The 11,386-nt window shown below is 42.6% G+C and overlaps 1 protein-coding gene across 2 annotated transcripts in view; it reads right to left on the reverse strand.

Annotated features, from left to right (window-relative positions):
- Positions 1 to 6,358, reverse strand: part of Nub1 (negative regulator of ubiquitin like proteins 1) — a 31,771-nt gene extending 25,413 nt beyond the window's left edge. The window contains exons 1-2 of one of the 2 annotated variants that reach the window (XM_027943312.2): positions 6,276 to 6,358; positions 3,753 to 3,870 (exon numbers count right to left, since the gene is read on the reverse strand). In XM_027943312.2, the coding sequence (XP_027799113.2) occupies positions 3,753 to 3,870; positions 6,276 to 6,346 (189 nt within the window). In that variant the 5' untranslated portion in view covers positions 6,347 to 6,358. Of the gene's footprint in view, positions 1 to 3,752; positions 3,871 to 5,594; positions 5,821 to 6,275 lie in introns of those variants that run through there. The other variant, XM_027943313.3, reaches the window with a different exon arrangement.
- Positions 6,359 to 11,386: the final 5,028 nt, after the last annotated feature.

Here is an 11,386-nt window from a genome sequence, read left to right on the forward strand (position 1 = left end):
CTTGGCTAGCATGTGCCAAGCCCTGGGTTCAATCCCTAGTACTGCAAAAACAGCAGCAGCACAACAACAAAATATTTTAAGAAGAGTGAACTGTTAAACACCACTGGAAGGAAAAGAAAAAAAAGTAGAGAAAACATTCTAATTTTTCAAACTTGTGAGAACAAGACAAGTTGAATAACTTTCTTAATGGAAAATTCTCAAGCAATGGTATTGGTATAAAATTATTTACCAAGGAGAGCTTCAGATTTCAGAATGAAAAATTAAGAAGCCTCAAAAAAGAATGTGAGCTAGTTATTACTTAGAAGTCACTATGTTTCTTTCCACTAGTGGCTTAATATCTCATTAAACATCTCATAAAGTTGTAAGCACCTAGAGCCCATGCTTTCGTTAAATTTATGATGCCATATTATGAAGCACTAAAGATGATGTTGAAGTATATATTTATGACAAGAAAGATGTTCATGGATACACAAAGTTATAAAAAGTCAGAATATTTTATTTTTAGAATAGTAAAACCTTATCTATACTACATTTTTGATAGTCACAAAGGAAAAGACTGGGAGAAAACAATATTGATGATGAATAATGTGTTTTTAAACTGCATTACTTATGTTTTTTTTAATATTTATTTTTTAGTTTTTTAGGTGGACACAATATCTTTATTCTATGTGGTGCTGCTGAGAATCGAACCCAGTGCCTTAAACATGCTAGGCGAGCGCGCTACCACTTGAACCACATTCCTAGCCCCGTTACTTATGTTTTTTGTGTGTAGTTATACACTCGTGTACCACATGACTACATTACAGTCAATGATGGACTGAACATGACAGTAGTCCCATAAGATATAATGAAGCTACCGGGTGTGGCAGCACATGCCTGTAATCCCAGTAGCTCCAAAGGCAAAGGCAGGAGGATTGCCAAGTTCAAAGCCAGCCTCAGCAACTTAGGCTCTAAGCAACTCAGTAAGACCCTGTCTCTAAATAAAATACCAAAAAAGGTTGGGGATGTGCCTCAGTAGTTAAGAGCCACTGGATTCAACTCCAGGTATCCAAAAAAAAAAAAAGATATAGTGGTGTTGAAAAATTCCCATTGCCTAGTGACATCATAGAGTAATACATCACTCACATGTCTGCAGTGATGCCAGTGTGAACACACCTACTACACTGCCAGCAGTGTAAAAGTACAGCACATACCATTATATGCAGTAGATCTGCTCAATAATAATCATCAATGATTGTGTTATGGTTTGCTCACTTAGTGTACTGTGCTTTTATCATTATTTTAGTGTGTACTCCTGCTACTTACATTTTTAAAAAGCTTACTTGCCATGCCAAGCCAGCAGCAGCCCCCTACGTCTCCCATAAATCACCTAATGACACACGTCTCAGAACTTACCTGACAGGAAGCACCCTGAAACCAGATGTACTATAGTGGCTAGGATGCCCTTAATCCCCAAATCCAAAATCCAAAGCCTTCTGAGTGGTAACATTATGCTCTGAAAGTTTCAGAGTTTTGGATCTTGGAACATTATGGATATTGGATTTTCAGATTAGGGATGCTCAACTGGTAAAGTCTGGCCAAATATCCCCAAATCAGTAATGCTGAAATCTGAAATACTTCTAGTCCAAAGCATTTGGGATAGGAATACTCAACCAATACATGTTTGGGTTGTTTTATTTTATTTTTTAACCCAGGACTAATTTTATCACCAAAAGGTGAGTCTTTTAAATAAAATACTTTAAAAAAAAAACTTAGTGTAATTTTCTAGAAAACTTAATGACTACTGAGAGTGTTTATTTTTTTTACCAACCAATTCTGATACCACTGGGTCCTGCTGTTCAGTTTAGTTCTGACACTAACTACCCAGAGTCAGCATTAGACCCCACAGGCTGGACGGCTCAGTCTCACAAAAGGTCCTCACTGCAGACCCCAGGTGCCAAGTACCCAGTTCTCTGGTTACCCACACTTCTGTTCCACTTGGCTATAAAGTTCCAAACATTCCCCCTTCCGGATTTAATAATTCGCTGGAAATGAAACAGGAAAATGCTATGCTCATTATTCTAGTTCATTCTAAAGTTACAGAAGTGAACACTCAGATAAAATATAAAGATGAGGTCTGGAAGGGTTCTGAGCAGAGGAGCCCCTGCCTCACAGGTTCCATGGACGAATTTGTCAATTTAGAAGCAGGTGTCCTGCCACCTAGCATTTTTATGGAGGCATGATTGATTAAACCATGGACCACTCATGGTTAACTTGACGTCTAGTCACTCTCCTCTCCCCAGAGCCTAGAGAGTGGGCCTGAAATTTCCAAGGGTCTAACCAAGGAGCTTGGTCTTTTGGTGACCAGCCCTATCCAGAAGCTGTGAGCCACCAAGCTTCATTAAGACGAAAGATGTTCCTATCATCCTTACCACTCTCACAAGAGTAGTAACTGGGGACAAAGATCAAATATCTTATCATGTCACACCCATTTCTGAGCCAATAAACTATAAAATTCAGAATATGGGCTGCAAAGAAGGAAAGGTGACACCTGTCAGGGACAGAGAGAAAAGAAAACTGAAACTCTTACGCTGTCTGCCACCTTCTGATGGCACCACTATGTCGCTACACATGACAATTTAATGCCCTCACAACAATTTATGGTCCCTGATAAATGTTACCTCATGTTCAGGATACCCAGACTCAGAAAGCAGAGAAGATCATGTTAGGATGTTCCAATATGGGAGATTTCTGTCAAAAATGAGTAAAGTTTTCTGCTTAGAAAGGCAAGAAAATTTCAGTTTCTTGAAACATCATGTAAAATAATACTATTTCTGATGATGCCATAAAAAACTGTTAGAAAAAGTACTTTGGAAAAATGAACACTGATGGCCATAAAGAAATGGGGGAGGGAAGCAATTGTTTTATAGCAGAGGATGATGTCAAGAGGACTGAGAGGCAGACCACTCGAGGCAATGACATAATGGCACTGATCCTGGTCAAAACTGGGTCCCAGGTGAGGAATTGTATGTAATGTTATGAAGGTATTAAAAATATCCTGTACTCCCATGGTTAGAATATGAATGGTGTTCCCCAAAGGCCCATGTGTTTAAAGGCCTGATGCCCAGTGTGGCACTATCGCAGGAGATGGAACCTTATAAGTGGGCCTGTGGGAGGTCCTTAGTTTGGGGGTATGCCCTTGAAAGGGAACCCTGTCCACCCTCTCTGGCTTCCTGGCTCATGAAGTGAACAGTTTGTTCCACCACTTGCTCCTGTCATGATGTGTCACCCTTGCAGAGGCCCAAAGTAATGGGACCATTCAATCTTGGACGAAACTTCCAGAAGTATGAGCCTTTATAAATTGCCTCAGATACTCTGCTATAGTGACAGAAAGCTAAAACAATGCCTGAGAAGTTAGGTAACACAGTTATTAATAAAATACCAGTAAAAGGGCTGGTGATGTAGCTTAGTGGTGTAGCACTTGCCTAGCATGCATAAGGCCCTGGGTTGATCCCCAGCACTTTCCCCCTTTTCTCTCTCCCTTGACCTGCAATATATACACATATACACACACACATATGGGTATTTATCTAAGTAAATAAAAACAAGCTTGTTGACTCCTCGTAAAAAGTGGGGACCTGCCTGTCACTACTGTTTTCTGTGATACCCAAAGTTTATATGGTCATACCTGGCAATTTCTTGTGACTCCAGAATCTTATTTACCAAGAAGATTTATAACACTGCTAATTATTTACATCTTAAAAGAAAAATACCTTTAATGCCAAACCAACTTCTTTATTTTCATCTGTATATGGAGGTTTCCAAAGTTGAATCCTGTCTTCCCTTAAAAACTGGGTCAATTTTGCTTGAAGATATTTCTTCTGTGCCATCCTTAAAAGCAAAATTGTACATCAATAAAATCCCACCACATTTATAACTTACCTAATATGCTCAGGTGTTTTGTAGAATAAGCAGAGTTCTCTTCCTCCCTCTCCAGTTTAATCTAAATTACCAAGGTTTTAAATATCTCTAGACTTTTCTAAAAGTATATAAAAATATATGTTCTTGGGGCTGGAGTTGTGGCTCAGTGGTAAAGCACTTGCCTCACACACATGAGGCACTGGGTTCGATCCTCAGTACCACATAAAAATAAATAAATATTGTGTCCATCTACAACTAAAAAATATTTTTAAAATATATGTTCAATTATATATAATACAAAACATGATTCAAAAATTGCTATTATGTGACAAGGATTATTATACTTTTCTATTTCTTACCCTGCTATTATTCTGTAATCTAAGAGAAAAGATAAGGAAAGATGAATACCTAAAGTAATAAACCTCTTTAAGCAACTAAATATAGAGTTGTAAATTCACTTGTACTTAAGATTATTTTTAACACAAAAGACCAACCATACTGGTAGTTAACATAAAGAAAGAATAGCTTAAACCATAAACTAGCAATAATATTCTCTATATCTGAATTTATATATTCTACTCTAAATTTATTTACACTGTCTCTGCACTTTGTCACACAATCCCTTGCTGTCTTGTTATTCTGTCCCAAGAATAACTTCACTCTTCCAAAGAGGCACATGCCATGAAGGAGATGTCAATGCATCCTGCACTAGCATAGTCACTCAAAGGGGTGTGTGAGAAGCTGGCAGGTATAGCACAGTGCTTTAGGGTCTGCCAGATCAGACAAGGAGTAATAAAAGTAAAAAGTTATCAGCTCCTGGATGATCAAGACAAGCTCTAGGGAGTATATATATATATATATATATATATATATATATATATACACACACACACACACACAAATTATAACCTAGATAAGCAACATTTTTTTTTTATTGAGGGCTGGTATTTCATTCTTCCAAACCTAGTTCACCTGGTTTTTGAATCGAGTGTATTAGTTTAAATGTATTCCATTAACAAATATTTTTAAAAACAGAGAGGGTTCTGTATATATATATATGGGGTAACCCAGGAAAGAATTCTATATTTTCAAGTATTAACAAACTACTTCTCACAGCAAAGCAGAGTAGGACTTAGTAGCCTTAGCTTTTCAAATGCAAATAACTTAAAAGACCTCTTTATAGCTGGGCACAGTGATGCACACCTGACATCCTGGGGGCTCTGGAGGCTGAGGCAGGCGGATCTCAAGTCCAAGGCCAGCCTCAGCAAATTAGACTCTAAGCAACTAAGGGAAACCCTGCCTTAAAATAAAAATTAAAAAGGGCTGGGGATGTGGTTCAGTGGTTAAGCGCCTCTGGGTTCAATGCTTATACACACACACACACACACACACCCATTTATGTACTACTCATAAATCTTCAGAAATCCTGAATTAGAAATCACACAGGGTGCGGGGATAACTTTCATGGGCTGCTTACTGGAAACCAGTTATTTGTACAGCACTCATTGGCCTTAACCAAGCCACTACCTGACAAAAGGGCCAAAGGATGTCACAAACCTAGCCCGTGTCCCACTCCAGGGAGCAGATCAAGAGCTCCGGGTCTCTACACCACATTTTTTTTTTTTTTAATTAAGCCACTGTCTGGAAACTAACAAAACTTCAGTTATAGAAACAAAACAAGCTATGACACATACATGAAATCAAATCAAAAGGGGAAAAAGTCTAATCAGCAAGTTTTCGACTTCAGCTGGAGAACTTCAGTCTTACGCATGCCACACAGTGTTCCCCATCACAACCAAGACACGAAATCCTCCACTATCACTGCTTCAAACCGAAACTGGAACTGCTATCCGCCCGTCCTTTCACTTTCACTTCCTCGCTGCAGAGGAGCCAGCCGGCCGGGAGCCCCCTCCGAGCTGAGCGTGTAGACACGCGCACACACGCACACGCACACGCACACGCACACATCTCCTCCCAGGAGGTCAGGAGTAGAAGGAGACAGTCCCTAGCAGCCGCACGAGAGCCGGTGGAGGGCGGGCCGGCGCGCAGTCCGGTCGGCTCGCCAGTCGCGAGGGCACCGGGGCAGGGGCGGGACGCGGCACCGTGACGGGCCGCCAGACTCGCACGGGGCGTTGGGGCTCCGTCTCCCCGAAAACGAATGCACTGCGCCCGCTTTTAAATGCCTTGGCCCGGCCGCCGGCGCAAGCCGCAGGGCCGGAACCGCCAGCGCGACCGAGCGCCGCCGCCGCCCCGCCCGGCTCCGCGCAGGCCCTCGCCCGTCGTCGCCGCGCCGCGTCCGGCTGGAGCCGCGTCGAACCGCGGGAGCGGGGTAGCCGGGCAGCGCCGCTGAGGCCGCGCTGCCGCCGCCTCCTCACCTGCGCCGCCGCCGCGCCCGCTGCGACCTGCCGAGTGCCCGGATGCGGCAGTGGCCGCCGTTTATTTTCATTCCGGGTGAGGCCGGCCCCGCCCCCGCCGCGCCGCCCTCGCGGTGCCCGGGAGGGGGTGTGGGCGGGGCTGCAGCGTGCTGTGGGCGGTAAGGGGCGGGGCTGTGGTGCTGTGGGCGTGGCTATCGCGGGCCCGTGGGCTAAGTCGGGCATGGGGCTGGCGAAGGTAGACCCTACGCAGGCCGGTGGAGGGGGCGGGGCGGAGGCGGAGTTAGAGATGGGGCGGGGCGGTGAAGTCAGGGGGCGGGGCGATAGGGCAGCTATGGAAGGGGGCGTGGCAAAATGGGTAAGCGCTGAGCCAGATGGAGTGAGGACCCGGGAATGGGTGGGGTCGGGTCGGCGCTCCAGGCCCAGTGTCCGCGGTTTGATGCCCTGGTCCAGTAAGTGGACTTCAAAGGAGAATCTGGTTTTGTTTCTCCAAAAGCTTGTTAGGACATTGCAGTTTCCCCTGCATTAGGGTCTGGACCGCCCCGCACCCAGCCAGCTGTTTGGACTAGGCCTGACCCTCTAAACTGAGGGATCCAACCCAAGACCTCTGTAATCCCACTAGGGCGAAGGTTGCTCTGGCGAAGATTGCTTTCCGAGGTCCCTTCTCCTTTCTCGCGCTGCCGGCCTACCATCGCCTACAGTACCTGTGGACATTCTCCTACTTCCAAGGAGGTGGTAAATGCAAATTAACTTATGAGCTGGGCTATGTCCTTATGTCTAGGTGAGGAAATAAGTATCCACAAAAGGGCGATTGGTGAAATGCTCTGAGAAGGAGGGCAACGCCCAGGTGGTTGCGGACAGATTCTGGGCAGAGCTTGAGGTAGTTGGCACTCTAAGGACTTTGGAAGGCTGACAGACCACACAAGATAGGAAGTACCTCTCAGACCCCAGGAAGGTTGCTCCGATGAGGGTTTGGCCCCATCCAACTCCCAAAACCCTTCCTTGGACTGGCTCTAGCATTGTCATGGGGGAACTTGATGTCATAGATCCAGCCTGCCGGCAGCTGACTCCCACCGATGCTGGCTCCAAGGGAATAATAATAATAACCCTACTTTTGTGAGATATTGTGGGCATTCAGTGAGATTATGCATGTAGAGCATGCATTAAGTGCTGCTTTTTTTTATTAGGCTAAGTTCATTTATACTAACTAACCACTCTCATTTTTATGAGATTTTTAGAAGAGTATGGTTGTAGGATTCTGGATATCGGTGGCTCAGTTAGTGAGGGCCAGTTCCAAGAGGACGAGTCTACCAAGTTAGATGCACAGTGGAGTAAAGACAGATGCCAGGAGTGTGCTATGGAGGCGTGAGGTGAGTGCCTCTGTGTGAGGAGCAGGTAAAGGGGGCGTGGAAAATGGGAAGAACTCTGCAACAGAAACTGAGCCCCGTGGAGGATGAAGGAGAGTTAGTTCCAGCAATGCTGCAGGTAATGATAATGGTGAGCCAGAGGCACTGGAGAAGAAGCCCTGCCTGCTGCTTCTGCAGTGCCTGTTTCTCCAGTGCCTGTTAAAGAGTGGTGTTTTGTGGAGTTTGGGTTATTACCTGTGGATTGCTCAGCCTGTTGACTGACTGGGGGAGGCTCTTTAGAGAAGGAGTTACGAGGTGAGCCTTCTAGCAGCACCAATATGTTCCCAAAATATTGTGAAAACTCAAGAAGAGTGCAAAATGTCACTCATTACCCAGAAAATTTCCAGTATTCGCTGAATTTGTGACAGACACTATGAAGAAGTGGGATCTCTTTGTCCACCTCTTGAATTTGGATTGGCCTCCTGATTTGCAGTGGCCAATTCAGCATTAGTAAATGGGTCAGAAGCAAAGATTTGGGGCCTTGGGGCTGGCCCTCTCCTGCTGCAGACCACCATGTGAAAAAGCCTGAGCTAGTCAGCTGGAGTGTGAGCAACCACGTGGGGGGAAACCAAGGGACCCTGGCTAAGAGCTGCCAACTTCCAGACATGCCAAGAAAGCTCAGCCAGGTCATCCAGCTGCCAGTGGTCACAGACACAGTGGGAGAGCCCAGAAGGGACCACCTGATTCACATCCTGTGAATCATGAGGTAAATAAAATGGCCATCCCTTAAGGCCACGGGTTCAGGAATAGTGTGCTATGCAGTAAAAGTGATCAGCATTCAGTCAAAGCAAGCTGCTGCCAGGTCTTATTCATTGGAGAGAAATAGATAGTTATCCCAAGAAAACAGTATCTGTAAATATTTGTAATATTAAAAAACAATGTTTATGTCAATTTGTTACTTTGTAAAGACTGAGTAAATAACAAACTTACTTTGTGAAATAAAACTTGATCCTTTTCTGAAGATACTACAAAATCTACATCTTTCTATGATTTTAAGATTTCTCTATAGTTACATTAGTATGTATTTTCACTTTTAAAGTGGTTTTGTTGAGATATAATTTATACGCCTTACAACTCACCAGTTCGAGTTGTATAATTCAGTGGTTTTTAGTGTATCCAAACAATTGTGCATCTATTGCTGAAAATAATTTTAAAGAATTTAATCACCTCCAGAAGAACCATGTGCCCATTTGCTATCACTTATCACTTTCCCAACGAAATCTCAACCATAGGCACACTTCCCATCCCCCCACTCACCTCTCCTTTTTTCTTTGATTCCTGTGGCAACCACTAACTCAGTTTAGTTTCTGTTTCCATGGATTTGCCTAGTTTGAACATTTTATTTTTTTTTTTTTAGTTTGAACATTTTATAGAAATAGAATCACATAGACCAGGTGCAGTGGCCCATCCCTGTAATCCCAGCTACTCAGGAGGCTGGGGTAGGAGGATCACAAGTCCAAGGCTGGCCTCAGCCACTTAGTGAGATCATCTTAAAAAACTGAAAGGGCCAGGGACACAGCTCAGTGGGTAGAACACTCCCCATAACTCGGTGGTAGAGCACTCCCGCGTTCAATCCCCACTAATGGGGGAAAAAAACCCATATAATATGTGGTCTTTTGCAACTGGCTTCTTTCACTGAGCCTAATGTTTTAAAAATTAATCCATATTGTTTCATATGTTAGTACTTTATTCCTTTTTATTGCCAAATAATATTCTATTATACAAATATGCCGAATTTTATTTACCCATGTATCAGCTCATGGACATTTGGATAATGTCCACTCTTTGGATATTATTATGAATAGTGTTTCTGTGAAGATTAGTGCACAAGTTGTGTGTGAACATATTTTCAATTCTCTTGGGTATATGACTAGGATTGGAGTTGGTGGTTCATATGCTAACTCTGTGTTTAATCTTTTTGAAGAAATGCCGAGGTATTTTCCATAGCAGCTGTACCATTTTGTGTTCTTACCAGCAAAGCATAAGCATTCCAATTTTTCCACGGTTTCACCAACATCTTTCTTTTTCTATTCTAGCCATTCTAATGAGTGCAAATCGCTCTCGCTCTCTCTCTCTGGTTTCAGTTGCATTTCTTTACTGGCTAATTATGTCGGGCATCTTTCCCTATGCCTGTTGGCCATTATTTCCTTTGCAGAAATATCTAATTAGATTCTTTACCCATCTTTAAAAAACTGAGCTTTTAAATTATTATTATTGAGCTTAAGAGTTCTTTATGTATTCTGGATCTCAGGCAAGATATACATGATTAGCACATATTTTCAGGATGGAGTGGATTGCCTTCTCACCTTCTTAATGGTGTCTAGAAGCACAAAAGTTTTTAATGTTGAAGGAATATGTTGTCTGTTTTTTATGTTGTCACGTATATGTTTGGTGGCAAGGCCATGTGGAAAGGTAGATCTGTAAACTTGTAGGAGATCAGCATGGCAGAACCCCAATGTACATTCTCTTTGACCCAGTAATCCAGCTTTTATTTTTCTGACTGTATTTTTATTAACCTGTCTTCTTCAAACATTGATATTTATTGGCTCCAACTGCAGTTTCTTGAGATGAAGAAGTCATCCTGATTTACATTTGTGTTTTTGTTGCTATGGATTTTGTGGTGATAAAGAATCAAGGAATATCTTATTTCACTTCTGCTCATCTAAAACTAGAAACTCCTTAAACACCCTCTGCATGGCAGTGAAATTTAATGCTGATTATTATCAATTCTGGCTAGAAAATCAAAGTAACAGGTGGCTTTGACAGTTCATTTTTTATAGTTGCTTTAATCAGAAAGATATACGTGTGCTGGATTAAGTTATATAGTGAACTTTTTTTTTTTTTGGTACAGGGATGGAACCCATGGGCACTTTACCGCTGAGCTATATCCTCAGCCCATTTTATTTCTATTTTAATTTTTTATTTTGAGACAGCATCTTGCTAAGTTTGCTCAGGGCCTCAATAAATTGCCAATGATGGCTTTGAAGTTGTGACCCTCCTGCCTCATCCTCCTGAGTCACTGGGATTATAGATGAGAGCCACTCCACTTGGCTGAATTAATTTTTTATAGATGAAGTAGATTTAAAAAGGAAACAAGTGTAAGTGAAGTAAGCCCATCCCAAAAATCTGATCCCAAAAAACCAAAGATGAGTGTTTTCTTTGATATGAGGATGCTGACTCATAATGGCGATGGGGGGAGCATGGGAGGAATGGAGGAACCTCAGATAGAACGAAGGGGAGGGAGAGGAAGGGAAGGGGCATGGGGGTAGGAAAGACGGTGGGATGAGTTAGACATCATTACCCTAAGTACATGTTTGAAGACACGAATGGTTTGAAAATACCTGTGTACAAGCCCTGACTTGAGAAATTGTGCTCTATATATGTAATATGAAATGAATTGCATTCTGCCATCATATAATACAAATTAGAATAAATAGATAATTTAATCATAATAAAAAAGGAAACAAGTGCATTCTTGACTTTCCTATTTGTATATGGTAATTTCTAAGGAGTGGTTATAAATGGGAATTTCCAGGGACTTTGAATGATGACTCACACTTTCAGTTGATGGACTTTCACTTTCACTGGTAATCCTTAAAAAGACTCCTTTGATCAAAACTTCAGTGGGCCACCTAGTTCTTTCCGACTAGGCCTGACCTTGAGCCTCCTTCTCTGTCCTTGTGGAATTCAGCTTGAACAAGAATCTTG

The sequence above is a fragment of the Marmota flaviventris genome, chromosome 1 (assembly GCF_047511675.1).
Source record: "Marmota flaviventris isolate mMarFla1 chromosome 1, mMarFla1.hap1, whole genome shotgun sequence".
In the NCBI taxonomy this organism is placed as follows: domain Eukaryota; kingdom Metazoa; phylum Chordata; class Mammalia; order Rodentia; family Sciuridae; genus Marmota; species Marmota flaviventris.